The sequence below is a fragment of the Bolinopsis microptera genome, chromosome 1, assembly GCF_026151205.1.
Source record: "Bolinopsis microptera isolate Bmic1 chromosome 1, MBARI_Bmic_1.0, whole genome shotgun sequence".
NCBI classification, from domain to species: Eukaryota; Metazoa; Ctenophora; class Tentaculata; order Lobata; family Bolinopsidae; genus Bolinopsis; species Bolinopsis microptera.
In genome coordinates this window covers 659,906-683,898 of record NC_087072.1, presented here as the reverse complement: position 1 = coordinate 683,898, position 23,993 = coordinate 659,906, and the positions used below count along the sequence as shown (strand labels likewise).

The 23,993-nt window shown below is 37.4% G+C and overlaps 2 protein-coding genes across 3 annotated transcripts in view; one reads left to right on the top strand and one right to left on the bottom strand.

Moving 5' to 3' along the window:
• Positions 1-21,898, top strand: part of LOC134826067 (serine/threonine-protein kinase 10-like) — a 29,521-nt gene extending 7,623 nt beyond the window's left edge. Inside the window, exons 5-22 of one of the 2 annotated variants that reach the window (XM_063838329.1) lie at positions 2,798-2,870; positions 4,311-4,368; positions 6,371-6,507; positions 6,977-7,058; positions 7,855-8,013; positions 8,321-8,437; positions 12,306-12,419; positions 12,990-13,117; positions 13,306-13,479; positions 13,660-13,785; positions 13,943-14,034; positions 14,405-14,601; positions 16,147-16,326; positions 16,452-16,691; positions 19,368-19,628; positions 19,755-20,224; positions 20,354-20,657; positions 21,260-21,898. In XM_063838329.1, the coding sequence (XP_063694399.1) occupies positions 2,798-2,870; positions 4,311-4,368; positions 6,371-6,507; positions 6,977-7,058; positions 7,855-8,013; positions 8,321-8,437; positions 12,306-12,419; positions 12,990-13,117; positions 13,306-13,479; positions 13,660-13,785; positions 13,943-14,034; positions 14,405-14,601; positions 16,147-16,326; positions 16,452-16,691; positions 19,368-19,628; positions 19,755-20,224; positions 20,354-20,657; positions 21,260-21,340 (2,993 nt within the window). In that variant the 3' untranslated portion in view covers positions 21,341-21,898. Of the gene's footprint in view, positions 1-2,797; positions 2,871-4,310; positions 4,369-6,370; positions 6,508-6,976; positions 7,059-7,854; positions 8,014-8,320; positions 8,438-12,305; positions 12,420-12,989; positions 13,118-13,305; positions 13,480-13,659; positions 13,786-13,942; positions 14,035-14,404; positions 14,602-16,146; positions 16,327-16,451; positions 16,692-19,367; positions 19,629-19,754; positions 20,225-20,353; positions 20,658-21,249 lie in introns of both variants that reach the window. The other variant, XM_063838332.1, reaches the window with a different exon arrangement.
• Positions 1-23,993, bottom strand: part of LOC134816918 (transcription activator BRG1-like) — a 762,051-nt gene that overhangs the window by 117,773 nt on the left and 620,285 nt on the right. The window lies entirely within an intron of this gene.

The following is a 23,993-nucleotide window of genomic DNA, read 5'->3' as shown; positions in this document are numbered from 1 at the left end:
AGATTACAAGTTAAGTTAAGAGTGGAGCCAGGCCGGAACGAGCGTAATCAGATGATTCTCTTAAATCAGCATGACGTGATTCAGTCTGTGCAGCGAGCAAGGCTCCAGTGCTGTATACGTGACCGAGCCAGGCTCCAGTGCAGCGAGCAAGGCTCCAGTGCAGCGAGCAGGGCTCCAGTGCAGCGAGCAAGGCTCCAGTGCAGCGAGCAAGGCTCCAGTGTAGCGAGCAGGCTCCAGTGCAGCGAGCAAGGCTCCAGGGCAGCGAGCAAGGCTCCAGTGCAGCGAGCAAGGCTCTAGTGCTTCCCTCCATTTCACATTATATTCTATGACAGACCGAATACGTGACCGGTGTACCTAGTACCTATGTGACCTATGTAAACGTTAAACTGATGTATTTTAACGGGTACGAGACTACACGCCCTGAAATGCCTCAACTCATTTGTCCAGTTCTTACAACAGGTTTTGAAAAACAATGTAAATTGTTGGGAGCCTGTTGGGAATGCTATTAAAAGCTGTGTAAAAGAATGTGAAGGGTGTAACTTTATTTGGTGCTTAGTGTGTTTAGTGTGATTACTGAGGAATTTAGGACCCAGTAAATTGTTGTGTACCTACACATACTGTACATACTTGGCCCGAGATATCTTCTGGAATGTTGGACGATATCCAATTATATGTTGATTATGATTCGATAAGCCCGCCTATTGGTGCCCCGTAATAACATATACCTGCTAAACTATACTAGAGAAAGAAAGAGAGAGAGTCATCATCCGAGTATCACCCCATCTAGTACTACAGTAAAAACAATTACTCACATTGTTAGTGTTTACTCGTTATCACGTGATAATGTGACTGATGATAAGTCTTCCTTCTCAGTGTGATTAAACCAATGTGTTTACAAGAAAACAGCTAGAAAACCACATAGGGCTCACATAAATACTGATTAAGTAGTCTCGGGGATGCGTCACGTGATCCACAACTCACGCAATAACACAGTATAATAGCTGACGAAGATTAATACATGTTTATTGAAAGCTTCTACAAGTTAAACTATCGTATCACTTATTATATGTTTCTAACCCAACTCCGTTCAGTATAATAGTAGGAATAGTAGGAACTTAATTATTATATGTAGAAAATAAGTTTACAAGAAGGCTGCTTAGTGCTTGTGTTACATTATTCAATTGTTTATGTTTAGTTTAACACGACTTGTACAAATGTATACTTCCTTCTTACTCATTATACAGCAATTAAGGTATAAACCAATTAGTCTGCACACTCTACACAATACGGTCTATTTTCCTGTCATTAACATATTTGTTTAGAGCAGCGAAATATTTAGCAGATTTAGCAGGAGTCATTAAAATTAGCGCTTTTAAATCCAGGAAAAGATGTGAGGAATATTCAAAGTACATCAATATCATGGCATTTTGGATATTTTGGATATTTTGGTTGCCTAAGTTGTTGGCAGTTAGCCAGCTATCCTGTTTCCAGGTGCACCTTTGTCTGAGCTGTATAAGCAACCTAAAATACATTTAGCTGATGGGCTTACTGTGCTTATCCAATATGAAGTGGCTATGAGTAGTAATAAGTATTGTATATATATATATTACTAATATAGTAGTGGGGCTCCCGATCAGCTTATTACTGTACTTTTAGAGAAATAATAATAAAATGTTAAATTTCCCGAGACAGCCAAACAGAACAAATGTTGATAAAATTGGTGACGTTATTATTATATTACTAGTGTAACCCGTGCCTACGGCCGGGGCTTTACTATCGCAGTTGAAATGCAAAAGTATAAACCCGCCTATTATATTCTAAAAAACGCTTTACATTTTCGTAGTTAAAACGGTGCGAAAGTATGACCTCGCTCAGTCCAAACACGCCGCAATTTAATTCTGAATGCCCCTCACGTATCTAATAGTAATACTTGATAGGCAATCTTGATTCTTGAGGTCCCCTGCCAAATTATCTAATTATATAGAAAATCTGTTATGAGGGGAGAGAGAGCGAGAGTGGGAGAGTACACACACAGGGGTCCGGACTCTAGGGCGTAAGACTCTAGGGCGTAAGACTCTAGGGTCTTAGGGTTAGGGTTAGGGTTAGGGTTAGGGTTTGGGTTTGGGTTAGGGTTAGGGTTAGGGTTAGGATAAGGGTTAGGGTTAGGGTTAGGGTGATGGTTAGGGTTAGGGCGCCGCCCTAAAGTCTCACGCCCTAGAGTCTTACGCCCTAGAGTCCCGGACCCCACACACACACACACACACTTTACTATCACATTTGGGTCACAAAATTATTGTCGGCACTATACCGAAAAATCAGTCCCATATCTAATTAAACCGTTCGTAAATTACAAACAGACACACAGATTTATTGAGATTATATATATATAGATTATAGTTGAGAAGTAGAGAAATAGTTAATCTGTACATATCAACTTCTACTTCTACTACATTATATATATAGTATACTACATTTCAATCTCTGATCTCCTGGTTGTGTTTTCTGTGATCAACTCGTCGCAAAAGGGATGGTAACCATGGTAACATGTCTAGGTAACCATGGTTACTAACCATGTTAACATTTAAAAGTTCTTTAAATGATAAAACTACTACTCTCCTTATTCTGCGATAATCTTCAAACATTGCATTCTAACTAGAAAACTGAGAATACTGAGTTTCAGAATAACGATTCTGTTACCAAATAAGTACAAAATTTGACACATATTTCACAGATAAACCTCTTTATTTATCCCAGTCACTGGCACTAAATATTAAATATTAACTATTTACAATTTCAGCTGATTTTGGAGTGTCAGCTCGGAACAAGAACCACTCGAGAAAGAGAATCTCACACGTGGGAACTCCCTACTGGTTTGTTATTTGTTATTTAACTTTAATATATTAACACGTGGGCACTCCCTTGTAGTAGAGTAACCCAGTAAGCACAGAGTGGTGCTTTCTCTCTGGACCAGACTGCGTGCTATTAAGGGACACTAATGGTTTCTCTCTGGTTAGGGTGTAACTTCTAGAACCAGCGTTACACCCTCACCACGTTACAATGTCAAATAATTAATATTAATTAGCTGTCATCACATCTGCGTGATGATCAACTTTAATTATCTGAGAAAAAACATAATTAAAAACCCCGCGGAAAATATGTGGAATGTCTCTGATAATTTCCTTAAGAGACACCTCTCCAATAATCACTGCAAAACGCTCTTCTAGCCACCACCTGCCTAATCCACTCCAATTATACGTCTAAACTTCCTGTCAATCAGAGTGGTGCTTTCTCTCTTCCTGTCAATCTCTGAGATTAGCAGCTCTCAAGTGAAGTGCTCCTATTAATTACCTAGTGCTGACAAATACATTAACTGATTCTGTTACACTAGTAGGGAGATGTGTAATCTCCAGGAGGGAGGGCTGCTGTGTTGACCACCACCTTCAACCACCATCTGACAAGTTAGCGAGTGGGGGGGGGGCCTGATCCCTACATACTCATATTTAAAGCATATAGATGTGGGTTCTGGCATATTTTTTGTCACGTGACAGAAATTGACCAATCAAACCCCAGAATCACTGTCACTTGTCACCTAACATGTGCTTCAGTTTCCACAACTGTTCATTGTGGGCAGTAAGACTGTTTTGCTATTAAGATGAAACAATCTAAAGCAATGATTGAGAGTGCTGATTCGTTGAACAATAGCTGCAAATGTTATGTACTACGCATACATATTATTATGCGATGATATGGCTTTATCACTAAGTATTAACAGGGTGCAATTATAGTACCGTATAAAGTCATGTTTCCAAATCATCAATTATTTGAAAAGTTATCTCAACTAAAACTTTGTTACGTATGCTGGTAATGCTGGGTAATGCTGGGTAGTGATGGGTAATGCTGGGTAATGCTGGGTAATGCTGGGTAGTGATGGGTAATGCTGGGTAGTGATGGGTAATGCTGGGTAATGTTGGGTAATGCTGGGTAATGCTGGGTAATGCTGGGTAATGCTGGGTAGTGCTGGGTAATGCTGGGTAATGCTGGGTAATGCTGGGTAATGTTGGGTAATGCTGGGTAATGCTGGGTAATGCTGGGTAGTGATGGGTAATGCTGGGTAGTGATGGGTAATGCTGGGTAATGTTGGGTAATGCTGGGTAATGCTGGGTAATGCTGGGTAATGCTGGGTAGTGCTGGGTAATGCTGGGTAATGCTGGGTAATGCTGGGTAATGCTGGGTAATGCTGGGTAATGCTGGGTATGGGCCACAGCATTGGTAGTACTAGTAGTAGTAGTATAATATAATGTTTGTTTCAGGATGGCTCCAGAGGTTATAGTCTGCGAGACAGTAAAAGATAATCCCTACGATTACAAGGTACATTATTACATGTTGATACATAGTGACTGCACTTTCTCTTTCACTTTCTCTTTATCTCTGTTGTTAAGTGACTGCACTTTCTCTTTCTCTTACTCTTTCTCTCTGTTGTTAAGTGACTGCACTTTCTCTTTCTCTTTTCCTTTCTCTTTCTCTTTATCTCTGTTGTTAAGTGACTGCACTTTCTCTTTCTCTTTTCCTTTCTCTTTCTCTTTATCTCTGTTGTTAAGTGACTGCACTTTCTCTTTATCTCTGTTGTTAAGTGACTGCACTTTCTCTTTATCTCTGTTGTTTAGTGACTGCACTTTCTCTTTCTCTTACTCTTTCTCTCTGTTGTTAAGTGACTGCACTTTCTCTTTCTCTTTTCCTTTCTCTCTGTTGTTAAGTGACTGCACTTTCTCTTTCTCTTTTCCTTTCTCTTTCTCTTTATCTCTGTTGTTAAGTGACTGCACTTTCTCTTTCTCTTTTCCTTTCTCTTTCTCTTTATCTCTGTTGTTTAGTGACTGCACTTTCTCTTTATCTCTGTTGTTAAGTGACTGCACTTTCTCTTTATCTCTGTTGTTAAGTGACTGCACTTTCTCTTTATCTCTGTTGTTTAGTGACTGCACTTTCTCTTTATCTCTGTTGTTTAGTGACTGTACTTTCTCTTTATCTCTGTTGTTTAGTGACTGCACTTTCTCTTTATCTCTGTTGTTTAGTGACTGCACTTTCTCTTTATCTCTGTTGTTTAGTGACTGCACTTTCTCTTTATCTCTGTTGTTAAGTGACTGCACTTTCTCTTTATCTCTGTTGTTTAGTGACTGCACTTTCTCTTTATCTCTGTTGTTTAGTGACTGCACTTTCTCTTTATCTCTGTTGTTTAGTGACTGCACTTTCTCTTTATCTCTGTTGTTTAGTGACTGCACTTTCTCTTTATCTCTGTTGTTAAGTGACTGCACTTTCTCTTTATCTCTGTTGTTTAGTGACTGCACTGTCAATACACCAACTGATTTGTAATGAATCATGTCTGACTAGCTGAAGAATATACCTTATATATAATAATAATAAAGTAGACTCAGCTCAGCACACACACTACACTCACTATTAGTGTGTCTCACCCCATGTAGTGAGACACACTAATCAATAATCATATGGTTTATATCAAGAATAATCTGCCCTCTGATTGACTTGTGGACACGTGGCATGACGTCATTACACGTGTCATGACGTCATTACACGTGACGAGTAAGCTGGATCCAGACTGGCTGTAATTCTGATTGGACGTCAATGCTGGGCTCTGTTAAACTTTAATGTCACATTACTGTAACTCATGATAGGTATTGGTTTTTAAAGGTTGGCGTCAGATTAGTGATTACCATGGTTACGTACAGTTAATAGCTTGGAAAATGAGGGATTAAAAATGAAGTCATTAAATAAAACACACCTTATCTGTTGTTTAATTACCATGACACGCAGTTGTAAGTGTTTGTATGTGTGTACACTGCATCTAGTTAAAACTACTGATATATCGGCTGAGTCCTGATTCTTAGTGTTTTATAAGGCTTGTTGACAAATATTCGCACGTTTTGACACTGTAATAATATGTGTGTTTGTACATCAGGAACCTACACACTACATACTACATAGGCACTCTAACTCTAACACTACACACACTACATAGGCACTCTAACTCTAACACACTACATACTACATAGGCACTCTAACTCTAACACTACAGTATACTGTTATACAGGCACTCTAACTGTGACATGTGACTAAAGATGTACGTTAGTTAAAGTGAGCAATGATCGTCTGTGTTACCTATCATACAGTAACACATTCTCTCACTGACTCGCGAAACAGTAATGAGTTTCTGTAATTCACCAAGCATAACACTCTCTAGTAGATGTAGAGTTATTTGTCAATAACACCAGGCCACATACTTCATATTACTTCATGCTAAAAACCTGATGTTGTAGTACTAGATAGTATTAGATAGTATACTAAGACAAGCACTCTGCAGGCAGATATTTGGTCGTTAGGGATCACTAACCTGGAGTTAGCTGAAATGAACCCTCCTGGTCACGAACTCCATCCTGCAAGAGTTCTTCTCAAAATACCCAAAAGTCCACCACCTACATTCCTTTACCCTGGCAAATGGTGAGTGTAAAAGGTTGATCATTATTAACATGCAATGAAGATTGAAATATTTTCTAGTATGGTGATATTCTTTTAAAGTGGACCGTAATAATTGGTGAATTGTTGGTGTTTTGTGGAACGCGTGGCGACATTTAGTAGTGAAAATTTACAAATTTTATGTAGTGTGAGTAACATTTTAGGGCGCGCGCGCGTTCCCTGCGCGAGTTCTGAAAATCTACCAATATGGCCATTCTCGACATAGAACTTGTATGCTGATGCCTGATAAGTGATACGGATCCCTTAGAATGTGTCCTTGGAGTAATTGTTAAACAAATTAAAATTTTAAAACAGTAACAGCTGCCCCGCTTCCGCATGAAGCATGTCGGGTTAACAGTCAACAAGCAGTTAGCAACGTTGGTGTGGCACAACCGCAGAACAACGTTTACTTAAAACTTATATTATTCTTTACTAATTTCTCCCTGCTCCTAAGGAGTGAGCAATTTACCGACTTCCTATCACGATGCCTTGTAAAGGATCCTAAGAAGAGAAGCAGCGCCGATCAACTTCTGAAGGTGATTAGTTTTATTTTGTTCATTAATTATCAGTCTTAATTAATTAATTAGTCTTAACATTTTTATGTTTAGCTTGAACAAACTCATATAGTTTAACAGACCGACAATATTAGAACAAAATGTAGCGTTGTATGATTGTAAATGCTGAGTCATGAGTTAAGCAGCACAGCAAATTACTACGTTCCTTAATTTATTAGATTAAACCTAACCTCTATAACATGCTCCTCTATACATCATCACTACATGCTCCTTTATAATATACATCATCACTTATAAAATACAGATATTGGCAGACCTGTTGGCAGACCTAAATCTTTTGAGCCTGTTTATTGATACCACCATATCTTGTAGTAGTAAGTACGAGATAGTATCCCTCTGGTCACGAGTAAGTGTAAAGTGTAAACATATCTAACACCTGTTTAACATAGGGTCACAGTTTCTCTCTCAGAGTGGTTCAAATTTCACTTGTTATTATGAAATTATCTCCTCCCACGACGGCCCTATAATGTTACACCACAATAATATGGTTCCTTTCTTACACCACTTGTATTCTCTTTGTTTTACCCGCTGTTTATCATTAGTTTGAGGCTACATATTGTAATCGTGTCACTGGACAATGTTGTCAGACTCGGTACTTAGCACTGTTTAGTAGTACTCAGAACTTTAGTTGTATCTCACACTTATATTAACTGACCGCTGTATTCGTCAGCTTTTATTGCTCTCGTTCGAATGTTTGTGTTTTGTAAAGCTTCATATTGTTATAACATTCCTACGTTAAACTGGTGATGTTTTGCAGAACAAGTGGATTTCATCATGTCGTGATAACAAAGCCCTAAGAATGGTGATTGGAGAAGTTTCAGCTCCAGTAGAGGAGAGGTTGGAGGCGGAGGAGGAGGAGCAAGGAGGAGACATGATGGCTTCCAACATGTCTCTGGATTACCAGCCCGACCTTCAGGTGGGGACACTCTTCTTGCAACTAGATATTTGTAATGTTATTAAGTATTTGTTATTGAGTTTTGTTGCGAGAACTAGAGATTATAATTCGCAACTTAACGTTAACTTTGTGTTAGTCTGTTTGTTTTGAGTTGAAACAAGTCCTTCATATTATGGAGCCAGGGCGTGGAATTTCGGTACAAACTTTATGTAAGTCTGTGAATTTCTGTGGAAACTACAAAATTACAAAGGTTTTGTTTCCCATAAGTGATAAGTGTGTTTTCAATAAATACTCCTTTATAAACACATCTTTACGAACCGCTCTTCAGAAACAAGCTCTGATGCGTGCGATGAGCATGAAGAGTAACCATGGTAACGGCCCCAAGTTTGGAATCTCAGTGCTGCCCCCTGGTCCGGCAACAATGTCAACTCCCAATCTTCTAGAGGTAAAGACTCTTTCTTAAAACAAGCTTCAAACTGTTACTCCTTTATAAACCAAACTGTTTACCCGGGATTAACCCTTTGACAAACCGGACGTGAGTGGTGAGGGAAACGCTTATAACTTCAACACTTAGACATGACCAAAGCTCTAGCCCTATCCAGAGTTCCAACCCAGCAGTAACCAGTTAGCTAAGCAGTAACCTAATGCACTGCGGCTTCGGGTAAAAGGCCTCAAATAGACCTTTAGATATTGTAGTTTAGATATTGTAGTTAATAACTACACTCTGTTATTGTAGTTTAAGGATACTAACTACACTCTGTTATTGTAGTTTAAGGATAATAACTACACTCTGTTATTGTAGTTTAAGGATAATAACTGCACTCTGATATTGTAGTTTAAGGATAATAACTGCACTCTGTTTTTGTAGTTTAAGGGTAATAACTACACCCTGTTATTGTAGTTTAAGGATAATAACTACACTCTGTTATTGTAGTTTAAGGATAATAGCTACACTCTGTTATTGTAGTTTAAGGATAATAGCTACACTCTGTTATTGTAGTTTAAGGATAATAACTGCACTCTGTTTTTGTAGTTTAAGGGTAATAACTACACCCTGTTATTGTAGTTTAAGGATAGTAACTGCACTCTGTTATTGTAGTTTAAGGATAATAACTGCACCCTGTTATTGTAGTTTAAGGATAGTAACTGCACTCTGTTATTGTAGTTTAAGGATAATAACTGCACTCTGTTATTGTAGTTTAAGGATAATAACTACACTCTGTTATTGTAGTTTAAGGGTAATAACTACACTCTGTTATTGTAGTTTAAGGATAATAACTACACTCTGTTATTGTAGTTTAAGGATAATAACTACACTCTGTTATTGTAGTTTAAGGATAATAACTACACTCTGTTATTGTAGTTTAAGGATAATAACTACACTCTGTTATTGTAGTTTAAGGATAATAACTACACTCTGTTATTGTAGTTTAAGGATAATAACTACACTCTGTTATTGTAGCTTAAGGATAATAACTACACTCTGTTATTGTAGCTTAAGGATAATAACTACACTCTGTTATTGTAGTTTAAGGATAATAACTAGACTCTGTTATTGTAGTTTAAGGATAATAACTACACTCTGTTATTGTAGTTTAAGGATAATAACTACACTCTGTTATTGTAGTTTAAGGATAATAACTACACTCTGTTATTGTAGTTTAAGGATAATAACTACACTCTGTTATTGTAGTTTAAGGATAATAACTACACTCTGTTATTGTAGTTTAAGGATAATAACTACACTCTGTTATTGTAGTTTAAGGATAATAACTACACTCTGTTATTGTAGTTTAAGGATAATAACTACACTCTGTTATTGTAGTTTAAGGATAATAACTACACTCTGTTATTGTAGTTTAAGGATAATAACTACACTCTGTTATTGTAGTTTAAGGATAATAACTGCACTCTGTTATTGTAGTTTAAGGATAATAACTGCACTCTGTTATTGTAGTTTAAGGATAATAACTACACTCTGTTATTGTAGTTTAAGGATAATAACTACACTATGTTATTGTAGTTTAAGGATAATAACTACACTCTGTTATTGTAGTTTAAGGATAATAACTGCACTCTGTTATTGTAGTTTAAGGATAATAACTACACTCTGTTATTGTAGTTTAAGGATAATAACTACACTCTGTTATTGTAGTTTAAGGATAATAACTACACTCTGTTATTGTAGTTTAAGGATAATAACTACACTCTGTTATTGTAGTTTAAGGATAATAACTGCACTCTGTTATTGTAGTTTAAGGATAATAACTGCACTCTGTTATTGTAGTTTAAGGATAATAACTACACTCTGTTATTGTAGTTTAAGGATAATAACTGCACTCTGTTATTGTAGTTTAAGGATAATAACTACACTCTGTTATTGTAGTTTAAGGATAATAACTACACTCTGTTATTGTAGTTTAAGGATAATAACTACACTCTGTTATTGTAGTTTAAGTAATAACTACACTCTGTTACTGTAGTTTAAGGATAATGACTACACTCTGTTATTGTAGTTTAAGGATAATAACTACACTCTGTTATTGTAGTTTAAGGATAATAACTACACTCTGTTATTGTAGTTTAAGGATAATAACTACACTCTGTTATTGTAGTTTAAGGATAATAACTGCACTCTGTTATTGTAGTTTAAGGATAATAACTACACTCTGTTATTGTAGTTTAAGGGTAATAACTACACTCTGTTATTGTAGTTTAAGGATAATGACTACACTCTGTTATTGTAGTTTAAGGATAATAACTACACTCTGTTATTGTAGTTTAAGGATAATAACTACACTCTGTTATTGTAGTTTAAGGGTAATAACTACACTCTGTTATTGTAGTTTAAGGGTAATAACTACACTCTGTTATTGTAGTTTAAGGATAATAACTACACTCTGTTATTGTAGTTTAAGGGTAATAACTACACTCTGTTATTGTAGTTTAAGGATAATAACTACACTCTGTTATTGTAGTTTAAGGGTAATAACTACACTCTGTTATTGTAGTTTAAGGGTAATAACTACACTCTGTTATTGTAGTTTAAGGATAATAACTACACTCTGTTATTGTAGTTTAAGGATAATAACTACACTCTGTTATTGTAGTTTAAGGATAATAACTACACTCTGTTATTGTAGTTTAAGGGTAATAACTACACTCTGTTATTGTAGTTTAAGGATAATGACTACACTCTGTTATTGTAGTTTAAGGATAATAACTACACTCTGTTATTGTAGTTTAAGGGTAATAACTACACTCTGTTATTGTAGTTTAAGGATAATAACTACACTCTGTTATTGTAGTTTAAGGATAATAACTGCACTCTGTTATTGTAGTTTAAGGATAATAACTACACTCTGTTATTGTAGTTTAAGGATAATAACTACACTCTGTTATTGTAGTTTAAGGATAATAACTACCCTCTGTTATTGTAGTTTAAGGATAATAACTACACTCTGTTATTGTAGTTTAAGGATAATAACTACACTCTGTTATTGTAGTTTAAGGATAATAACTACACTCTGTTATTGTAGTTTAAGGATAATAACTACACTCTGTTATTGTAGTTTAAGGATAATAACTACACTCTGTTGTTGTAGTTTAAGGATAATAACTACACTCTGTTATTTTAGTTTAAGGATAATAACTACACTCTGTTATTGTAGTTTAAGGATAATAACTACACTCTGTTATTAGAGCAAGCTATTAGCTCATTTGATAGAAATTCATAATTATTGTGTTCATCTGAAATATGACAAGGAAAAAGTGCTTAAGTTATTAACAGTAAGTTCACCGTCTACGACATGGCCACGTAACCCAATAATGTATTAAGATAGCGAAATTAGCTTAATTGTGTTGACTTGTGCACAGTCAGTTTGTCGTTTTAAGTTTGCATTTGTTCGAGCAATTGATCAGTTCCCAGCTTTTATGCTCTGAAAGTGATATTACACTGGTTTGGATGATCATATGTTGATTCTGTGGCTGACTGACTGGTACTGTTTACTAAGGTTATTTGTAATAATGACTGGTAATTAGACCATGACAACACTAATGTGGTACCACTAACACTAGTGTAATGTGGTAATTAGACCTGACAACAAGTTACATTACAGAACCGCGGACTGACTACCGACCGGCGACGTTACACTGTAACCGACTCCACCCACCCCTCCTACAACTACAACCCCTCGCCCCTCCCGCGGTTCAACTCCATGTCCGCACTACCGCAACGTTCCAGGAACATGCGGTTCAGCCCAACGTTCGGGTTCCCTCAGAAATCCCCGTACTTATCTTACCGCAATTTGCAGACAGAAGGTCCACGCTTGGAGGAGCAGGTGGGGATGTTCAAGCAGAACTCCGAACTCAATCTCAACTCAAGTCTTACCTACCTACAGATACCCCAGAATAATGACACTGAAAAGGTAGCGTTTGTTAGTAGATAGCGTTGTGATATTTTATAATACATTCCTTGCTTTAATTAACTTAATCATGTTAATTGTGTATATTGATTATAGGGAAACTACTGTCTGTCCAAATTAATATTTATCGGTATTAACAATGTTAAAATGTAATATGTAACTGAATCTATCTAAATATATAATATGATAAATTCTACAGCATTCGTCCCACAAGATTTAGCCATAGTTACGATATTCCTGCCGAGGAGACTTGATGTAACTAATTAGAAATCATAGCAACTAGTTACTAACCATGGTAACTAGTTACTAACCATGGTAACTAGTTACTAACCATGGTAACTAGTTACTAACCATGGTAACTAGTTACTAACCATGGTAACTAGTTACTAACCATGGAAACGAGTTAGTAACCATGGAAACGAGTTAGTAACCATAGTAACTAGTTAGTAACCATGGTAACTAGTTACTAACCATGGTAACTAGTTACTAACCATGGTAACTAGTTAGTAACCATGGTAACTAGTTACTAACCATGGTAACTAGTTAGTAACCATAGTAACAATATTCCCGCAGATGTACAGAAGGACACGATCTCGTAAGTTTGTGATAGACGGGGAGGAGCTGGTAAGACACACTGAGGATCTGATAAGTATCAGAGACGAAAGTAAAACTACTTACGCTCAACGTGTATACAAACTCAGGTATGTGGAATCTTGGAATCGTGCCAAGTTGGGAATTGAGATTATTATTGAGATTACCACTTTAAAGATTACTATTATACCACTTTCTAATAATAATCGAAAACTGTATACTTTATACAACCGTATAGCGTATAGTTAGAAACATTGTTTAGTTATATTGTTTTGCTAGTTATTACAATTTGTCACAGGAAAGAAGTAGAAAAGGAGTACAACTTGCTGAGAAAGACAGAGCTTAAGGATCAGAAGAAGATGATGGGGAAGTGGAAGGCTGAGCGAGACGACCTCATAAAGTCTCAGAGAGCTGAAGCGGATGGTATCCTCAAGGCTTGCAACCAAATCCTCGATAAAACTCACAAAGACAGGTAAAGCTCTCCAACATTTCGCAAAAGTAAATTTATATTTTCCAGTTCAAACCAACGTACAAACCAAGCATGTTTTATGGCAGATTTCTACTTCTGATACCACAATTACCTGGATGGCTTCATATTTTTTAATATTGACCAACATTTCTTTATCTTGTGATTTACTATTTGTGTTTCCAGGAAAAAGGAGTTAGAAAAGAAAGAAAAAGAGCATGGCGCTGAGTTCAATTCTTTAGTGGAAACTCTGAAGAAAGAGAAAGAAAAGTTGCTGAAGGAACACGCTAAGCAGGCCAAAGTAACAAGACGGTAAGAAACTAGAAAGGGTCTTCCGCCACAAGGAAAAATCAAATTTTTTCAAAATGAATGTTTCTAGTAATATAAATTTTGAAGGGAAATTTGAAGGGAAGGAAATAACGAGATTTTACTGTAAAACTGTTTTACTTTATATGGTAAATTTATTCAGGTCTATGAAGCGTGGAATTGAACCAAAACTGGAACCTATTGAAACTGAGAATGACCAAAGATTAAGACACTGTGAGCTACACGAACAGCTTAGTAAGTAAAGCAAAGTCTTACTTTTTAACCATAAGACTGTTGGGGACTGGCCCGAAGTGCCAGCAAATGTTTACTCAAACAAATGTACTATATAGTTTAATTTGACCCGTAGAGGTTTAAAACTTAACTCTTTGAATGATCTTAATAAGCTTAAGATATTAGCCGATGATAGAGTTGCTTGGAGAAACAAATTTTTACTCTAGCTGTCTTGATCTGTACTGATCACCATTTTAGGATGACTTGATTTCTTTCAGGGGTTTTGAATATTTTAATGGTGGAAACAGTTTCTTAATAATATAGTTTAATTAAGATGTATGATTAAGATTTTTGTTGTTTCGTGTAACGTTTTCCAAATGAATTCCCTTTCCAGGCAAGGAACAGAAGCAGTCGATGCTGGAACTGGAACTGAAGTATATAGAAATAACCCGTGAAATAGTTCTAAAGCGGGCGGAGGATCTTTATGAGATCGACTCCGCGTATTGTATCAAAATGTTTGATCTGGGATTAGAGCAGCTCAAGGTTAACTTCGAGATGCAGCAAGAGCACAACCGGATTAAACATCAAAAGGTAAGAGCACAACCGGGTTAAACATCAAAAGGTAAGAGCACAACCGGGTTAAACATCAAAAGGTAAGAGCACAACCGGATTAAACATCAAAAGGTAAGAGCACAACCGGATTAAACATCAAAAGGTAAGAGCACAACCGGATTAAACATCAAAAGGTAAGAGCACAACCGGATTAAACATCAAAAGGTAAGAGCACAACCGGATTAAACATCAAAAGGTAAGAGCACAACCGGGTTAAACATCAAAAGGTAAGAGCACAACCGGATTAAACATCAAAAGGTAAGAGCACAACCGGATTAAACATCAAAAGGTAAGAGCACAACCGGGTTAAACATCAAAAGGTAAGAGCACAACCGGGTTAAACATCAAAAGGTAAGAGCACAACCGGATTAAACATCAAAAGGTAAGAGCACAACCGGGTTAAACATCAAAAGGTAAGAGCACAACCGGATTAAACATCAAAAGGTAAGAGCACAACCGGATTAAACATCAAAAGGTAAGAGCACAACCGGATTAAACTTCAAAAGGTAAGAGCACAACCGGATTAAACATCAAAAGGTAAGAGCACAACCGGATTAAACATCAAAAGGTAAGAGCACAACCGGATTAAACATCAAAAGGTAAGAGCACAACCGGATTAAACATCAAAAGGTAAGAGCACAACCGGATTAAACATCAAAAGGTAAGAGCACAACCGGGTTAAACATCAAAAGGTAAGAGCACAACCGGATTAAACATCAAAAGGTAAGAGCACAACCGGATTAAACATCAAAAGGTAAGAGCACAACCGGGTTAAACATCAAAAGGTAAGAGCACAACCGGATTAAACATCAAAAGGTAAGAGCACAACCGGGTTAAACATCAAAAGGTAAGAGCACAACCGGATTAAACATCAAAAGGTAAGAGCACAACCGGATTAAACATCAAAAGGTAAGAGCACAACCGGATTAAACATCAAAAGGTAAGAGCACAACCGGATTAAACATCAAAAGGTAAGAGCACAACCGGGTTAAACATCAAAAGGTAAGAGCACAACCGGGTTAAACATCAAAAGGTAAGAGCACAACCGGGTTAAACATCAAAAGGTAAGAGCACAACCGGGTTAAACATCAAAAGGTAAGAGCACAACCGGATTAAACATCAAAAGGTAAGAGCACAACCGGATTAAACATCAAAAGGTAAGAGCACAACCGGGTTAAACATCAAAAGGTTCGCAATTGTTTTATTTTAGATACTGATAATGTTAAATGACGAACATTTTTTATAAAGTAACGGTTGACCCGGATAACTATAAATTTAACTTGCTAATTATAATTTAGCAAGTTAAAGTTGTTGGCAGAGCTTCATTTATTCTCACTAACTTTTATTGCTCTGTATGCAGAGTTCTGGGTGATCTAAGTGTAAAATAGAGGCGGCCAACCACATTACACTAGTTTTGCTATAAATGACAGATTGCTTAGAACATTTCCTTTCACTTGTACTTTCACTTCAACTTTCTCTTACACTTTCACCTTCAAAACAGCTTAAACATTATCACTTTCACAGGAGCAAGAATTCACAAAGAGAACACTGGCTCTAGAAGAAGCAGAACTGATGAAACAACAAGAGGTGGATCGCAAGAACGTCCCAAAGAAGATCAAGGAAGACAAGAAACGTCGCCTAGAAGTGGTTAATAAAAGTGTTGCCCTGCTCAGCAGATCGGAGAGGAAGAAATTCCTTGAACAGGTTGGATGGGGAAATTTCTGATGTTCCTTCTAGTTTACTCAATATCAAGGCAGCTTGATATCTAATAGATTCAAGAATAACAATCCCTCGCCTGAGCAGTTGTATTAACTTAGGTACAATTTCAGTTCAAAGTAGAACAGAAGGACCGCGAATCAGAGATCTGGAAGGAAGTGTGGGACATACAGAAGGAGCAGAAGGAGAACTTTCTGACCCGAAAGAAGGAGACAATTGAGCGGTGCCGACAGATCCAGGTTGAGGCGGAGGGGAGTGTTTTGGAAACTCAGCGGCACAAGAAGGCTGAGCGGACAGAACTCTGTGAACAGGAGAAGAGGAAAATAAAGAGAAAATACGATGAAAAGATCGAGGTAGGAGAGGCGCTTATTTTTAGCCAGTCCGGTAACCATGGTAACTAGTAACCAAGTAACCATAGTAACTAGTAACCATAGTAACTAGCTAATTATTCTCCAGAAGTAACTTTATAAAAATTGTAAAGAATTTTAGTTGTTAACACAGGGAATTCTACTATTTTAGTTGTTAACACAGGGAATTCTACTATTTTAGTTGTTAACACAGGGAATTCTACTATTTTAGTTGTTAACACAGAGAATTCTACTATTTTAGTTGTTAACACAGGGAATTCTACTATTTTAGTTGTTAACACAGGGAATTCTACTATTTCAGTTGTTAACACAGGGAATTCTACTATTTTAGTTGTTAACACAGGGAATTCTACTATTTTAGTTGTTAACACAGGGAATTCTACTATTTTAGTTGTTAACACAGGAAATTCTACTATTTTAGTTGTTAACACAGGGAATTCTACTATTTTAGTTGTTAACACAAGGAATTCTACTATTTTAGTTGTTAACACAGGGAATTCTACTATTTTAGTTGTTAACACAGGGAATTCTACTATTTTAGTTGTTAACACAGGAAATTACTTACTTGGGTTACTTGGGGTTGCTTCATAGATCCTCTATCGGGTCATCAGAACGGCTGACCACCCGTGCAGCGAAGTTGCTGTCTTTTCTGCGCTCCAGTTCAATAACGAATTCCCGTTCTGGCAACAATATCCAGTAACAGGAGGTTCGTCCGGAATAGATGTAACAAACTCCGTCAACAATGACTTGAAGCGTAGGGGGTCCTCGATAAGGTGCAGGTTTGCGGGAATGATGTTCCACAATCGAGGCCCCATCACTACAAATGAGCTGTCAAAGATCGATTGATTCCTTTGGCTACTGGACGTTGACAAGCTAGGGACTACTGCTTTCTGGCCATAACGGAGTGTATCTGTAAACTGAACGTTGACATCATTAATTCTACTATTTTAGTTGTTAACACAGGGAATTCTACTATTTTAGTTGTTAACACAGGGAATTCTACTATTTTAGTTGTTAACACAGGGAATTCTACTATTTTAGTTGTTAACACAGGGAATTCTACTATTTTAGTTGTTAACACAGGGAATTCTACTATTTTAGTTGTTAACACAGGGAATTCTACTATTTTAGTTGTTAACACAGGGAATTCTACTATTTTAGTTGTTAACACAGAGAATTCTACTATTTTAGTTGTTAACACAGGGAATTCTACTATTTTAGTTGTTAACACAGGGAATTCTACTATTTTAGTTGTTAACACAGGGAATTCTACTATTTTAGTTGTTAACACAGGGAATTCTACTATTTTAGTTGTTAACACAGGGAATTCTACTATTTTAGTTGTTAACACAGGGAATTCTACTATTTTAGTTGTTAACACAGGGAATTCTACTATTTTAGTTGTTAACACAGGGAATTCTACTATTTTAGTTGTTAACACAGGGAATTCTACTATTTTAGTTGTAAACACAGGGAATTCTACTATTTTAGTTGTAAACACAGGGAATTCAACTATTTTAGTTGTTAACACAGGGAATTCTACTATTTTAGTTGTTAACACAGGGAATTCTACTATTTTAGTTGTTAACACAGGGAATTCTACTATTTTAGTTGTTAACACAGGGAATTCTACTATTTTAGTTGTTAACACAGAGAATTCTACTATTTTAGTTGTTAACACAGGGAATTCTACTATTTTAGTCGTTAACACAGGGAATTCTACTATTTTAGTCGTTAACACAAGGAATTCTACTATTTTAGTTGTTAACACAGGGAATTCTACTATTTTAGTTGTTAACACAGGGAATTCTACTATTTTAGTTGTTAACACAGAGAATTCTACTATTTTAGTTGTTAACACAGGGAATTCTACTATTTTAGTTGTTAACACAGAGAATTCTACTATTTTAGTTGTTAACACAGGGAATTCTACTATTTTAGTTGTTAACACAGAAAATTCTACTATTTTAGTTGTTAACACAGGGAATTCTACTATTTTAGTTGTTAACACAGGGAATTCTACTATTTTAGTTGTTAACACAGGGAATTCTACTATTTTAGTTGTTAACACAGGGAATTCTACTATTTTAGTTGTTAACACAGGGAATTCTACTATTTTAGTTGTTAACACAGGGAATTCTACTATTTTAGTTGTTAACACAGAGAATTCTACTATTTTAGTTGTTAACACAAGGAATTCTACTATTTTAGTTGTTAACACAGAGAATTCTACTATTTTAGTTGTTAACACAGAGAATTCTACCATTTTAGTTGTTAACACAGGGAATTCTACTATTTTAGTTGTTAACACAGGGAATTCTACTATTTTAGTTGTTAACACAAGGAATTCTACTATTTTAGTTGTTAACACAGGGAATCCTACTATTTTAGTTGTTAACACAGGGAATTCTACTATTTTAGTTGTTAACACAGGGAATTCTACTATTTTAGTTGTTAACACAGGGAATTCTACTATTTTAGTTGTTAACACAGGGAATTCTACTATTTTAGTTGTTAATACAGGGAATTCTACTATTTTAGTTGTTAACACAGGGAATTCTACTATTTTAGTTGTTAACACAGGGAATTCTACTATTTTAGTTGTTAACACAGGGAATTCTACTATTTTAGTTGTTAACACAGGGAATTCTACTATTTCAGGAGTTCGAAGAGCGGCACAGCCATAACAGGGAGAGCGTGGAGAAGTATTACCACAAAATAGGGAATCTAGCGCCCAACGCCTACAACCCTCTCCCCATGACCCAGAGCAAGGCGGACCTGACCTTTACCCGGAACTCTTACGCCGGCTACTCCGGGAGATACTCTGAAGACTCCAGGACCAGCAACTCCTCTAACAGACTCTCTGTAGCTAGTCAGTGTGATATGAGTCCGTTCGAGCCATCTGGATCTGATAGAATAAATGTGAGTATAACTGTTGTTACCTTGATATGGGGGGGGCCCTTTATGTGGTTATTGTTTTCTCGAATGAACTTAGATAAAAGCAATTCCCGCTAAGAGTTACGACTGATAATTTCTCTAAATCATCAGGAGGTATTTGGTTTCCTGAACGACGAAGATACCACAACAGACTCCCACCCTCTGTCAGAACTAGAGCGTTTAGGTGTCCCTCTCCCTCCTCTCCCAGTAGAAAGAGAAACATACCTAAACACAACATTAGTTCCTGAACCAGACTATCAGGACATCGTGTTTGACCATGACGACTTCGTCTCAGAGCCGGAACTAGAAGTACTGTCTGATGATCCAGATGTTGTGTGTCACCCAGAACCGTTAATGCTGCCGGAGCCGGACGGACTATTTGAGTGTGACCCTCTGCAGGACCCCCCTCCCCCGGTAGACACACCCCCTTACAGCCCTCTCTTCAACCCTGACAGTCCTCTTCTTAACCCTGACAGTCCCCTCATGATTAACGCTGTAGTTGTTCCGCTCTTTAGGTCGGAGCCCCACACTCCCACTAATAATCCTCCTCCTAAACCTCGCAAGCCCGAGTCCGATTACAGGTACAGATCTAGAATTTCCTCCTCTGTCATTGTAGATCATCTCAAACTTCTAATGGGAGAGGCATTATCAGTCGTATAAAGTTTAAAACGTGTATTCCAGATTTTGTTATTAAACTGAGTACTTTACAGAGAAAGATTATTTACTGGTGACAGTTTAGGACGCCGAGTCTCCACGCCAATGTCTAACGGCTCCTCCACGCCGGATGACGGAGGTTCAACACCCGCCACTTGCATGTCACCTGCTCCGGGTGATGTCATCACCAAACCAGCTCTCTTCCTGTCGAGCACCTCGCCCACTTCCGGGACCCTCTCCCCAACACTCACCAAGTGCTCAGCTGAATCTGTAGGGTCTCCGGACAGTGGGGACAAGCTTTACGTTCAGCCGCCTCCTAAACCTCAGCGCGCTTCTACCCTGGGCAGGGCCAGAGTTGAGGTAGGAGCCACGTGATGCCCGTATAGTAGTAGTAGTAAATCTTTCAAAGTACGAAATATCTCTTTAAAAGAGCATCCTAGGCACCTTATAGATATCAAAACGCATAAAAAAGAAAACAAAAACATCAACCATCTTCTAACTTCTTCCACTCCTCCCTATCTAAAGCTAAAAATCTAAGGTCTTCGAAATCAGTCAAATTCTTAAGTCTAATATCAAGATTTCTTCTAGTCAAGTCTTTTCTAATAACATCTAATAAGTTTAAACATGGTCTACCCCGTCTCCCTTCCATAAAAATATCAGAATTTATAGCAAATAACATAGAGGTGTATGCTGGTGCGTCTTCCTGTCCTCTTAAGATATGTCCTAACATTCTCCATCGAAACTTAGAGACTCTCACAGAGTCTCTTATGCCCGTATAAGGAGAGAGAATATTTTGTTATGGTTTAAAAGTTTACTTTTACCTTTAAGGAGGTGTAGTCTTCTTGAAATTGTGAAATTGTGAATGACTATAAGTATAATTAATGTCTAGTGATGACACCAATTATCATCTCGTGTTGTTTTTTTCTTGTAAGAATTTGATTTACTCACTCAGGACATTTCAGCAAGCTGCGATGGACTCTGACCACATTTCCCATTCAACTTTTGAAATGCTAAATACGCCGAATGATGCTACTAGCTTATGAATATGAGACGTGAACTTCGATGCTATCGCCAAATGAAATGCCATCCTCAAATATCAATGCTAACAGTAACAGGTTATAATATACGTCACTTAAATAATAATAGAGAAGTGAGAACTAATTTTACTTTTAGAAGGGTAGACGTGGCTTGATTAAAATGTTTCTATTCCTCTATTATTTCCATCATGGATTGATTTCAAATTGAAAGTGAAATATTGACAAAACCTTAGAGAGGATATGGCTACTTTAAAATAGCTCCAGTTCTTTAGCTAAATCTGCACAAGTTAAACCATTAAACGAACGACTCAAGCACCTTTTTATCGACTAAAACACGTTTTAAATTCTGGCAAAAACGAATTTATTCAATTTTTAAATTTTTATTTGTTATATTTTCTTGTACTTGTATAACATACTGAATGTGTTTATAAAAAGTTTGGATTGATATTGAGTTTGACTTTAATAAGCTTTTATAAGCTTTAAACTTGTAATAAGATTTTTAATATCTCTTTGGTTTAGTAATTGTAAAGTTTTGTATTACTTCTTACCGAATATTTATACTTAGCTGGACTATTTTGATTTGTCAAAACACACTGGCCATCATGACTGAAACAATGAGTTGAGATTAAGTATGTATTACATAAGTATTGAGAATGACCTCTTCAGGATATTCTTGTCAAATGTCGCTCTTCCCTTGACAACGTGTACAGTGTTATACTTATAGTCATACATATAGTAACGCCCCCTGCAAAAGAAGCCAGGAAAAGAGACTGAGAACTTACTTTTAGTTTTGCAGGGATCGCTTCTGCATTCTGGACAACAATATTTAAGTACGTCCTCCAATTATTCCTGGTTCAAATCTTTCTGTAGATTCCATTCCAAGAGTGAGTTGTTAGTGATGGTGGTGTATCCTTTGTGGCTTGTGCTTTGGTTGGCGAGGTATCGGGAAACTTCCCCAAAGATTTAGCAAATAATACTTTGATAGGTCCTATGTCCTAGGGTTCTCGTAATAAAGGAACAGACCTACGAGTATATTGTTGAGAATAACTTGATACACGTCGCATATCTATTTTGCGAGCAGGCCGTCGTACAGGAAGCTTGGAAATAGAGCTGCGCACAGTACAGGGACCATGTGTACATAAGGGAGTCAGGGACTGTATGCCAGTTAACGGGTGATACTCGTAAAATATATTTGTATCAAATATTCGCCATTCGACGAGTCCAACTCGGCGCGCGTCCTGGTATATGTCAGGTAAAGTGGCCCTGAATGAATATTGAATATTCGAAACCGGAAACCCTAACCCTAGCTAATCTGACCCTAATCCCTCACTATATAACCTTAACCATAACCCCGAAGCTATCCATAACCCTTGGCCTTACGGCAAGTACAACCCTAACCCGAGCCCTAAACAATCGAATTCATGTTTTACTTGATACATGTTACGCCTTCGGCGGCGCGCGCTTCGCGCGCGAAAAGTGGCATGCAACGTATGTCAATGTTTTATTTATACTGGGCTGCACTTCCAATAATGCTTCTTTCGTTTTATTTAGTTAAATTGGCTACTGGGCTTGATCATTGATTGACGACGGATTCGATGCGAAGCAATAATGCTAGTTTGCACGGCGCGTCGAACATCGAAGCGGCGAAGTCCTCCATGAGTCCAACTACTGGGACTCGCCGAGCTTTGACGGATGTTACTCGTCTAAATTTCTTCGAAGTAGCGCGCGCCGCTTTCTTCTCGAAATGGCAAGTGCTACGAAGCAGCGCGCGCCGGGCCAAACCATTAACAATGGTCAAGGGTGATTCAGAATCAGCGTCCAAAATACACCGATTTAGATCAATTTCATACCGTGTATGATACCCAATACAAATGTCAATGACAAAGACTGAGCCTTTTCACAAGAATTTTCTTAAATCTGGGCGAGCGAATATGGAATAGTTGTAACTTGTGAATAGTTGTAACTTATGTAGCGAGAGGCATTAACGGGTGATACTCTTAAAATATCTGTTCCAAATATTGGACCGTCGACGAGTCCAACTCGGCGCGCGTCCTGGTAGGTTGTAAACCTACAAGTACAACGAGAGGCACCGCTGGGCCTCGCTTACTGGGCGGCGCTCAGCCTGTCATTCCGCCGAATCTTTATTCGTTTATGAACATAATAGCCTGGGGTCCCCAGGTAAGGCCTCGCCGTCGGCGAAGCCCAGTGGTGCATCTGCAATCTAATAGTAGTTGCCGAGCTGCGAAGGATTGACATCGTGAATAAAAGTTGTCAAATTCTTCACTCGCGGCGCCGCTGACTACTTGACATACGTTGCATGCCACTTTTCTCTGATATTTGTGATACGTAACATGTATCAACTGACTACCATGATACTCGTGAGTCTAATAATCCACGTGATGCCCATATAAGGACTCTTTGAACAGTTCCAGAGGATAAAATTACAGATAATCCGTCAATGGGTAGCGAACATCAGTACTAGTACTACTACCGGAGTCATGTACGCTTTAATTTTATTTTTAACCGAGGTAAGGGATTTACTCATTGCTAGGAAGATTACATTTTTTTCTCCATTCGCTCAAGTGAACAACTATAGTACTAGTACTACTATTTAATTTAATGCAGGTATAATAGGGGGGGGGGCCAAGTGGATATTTGT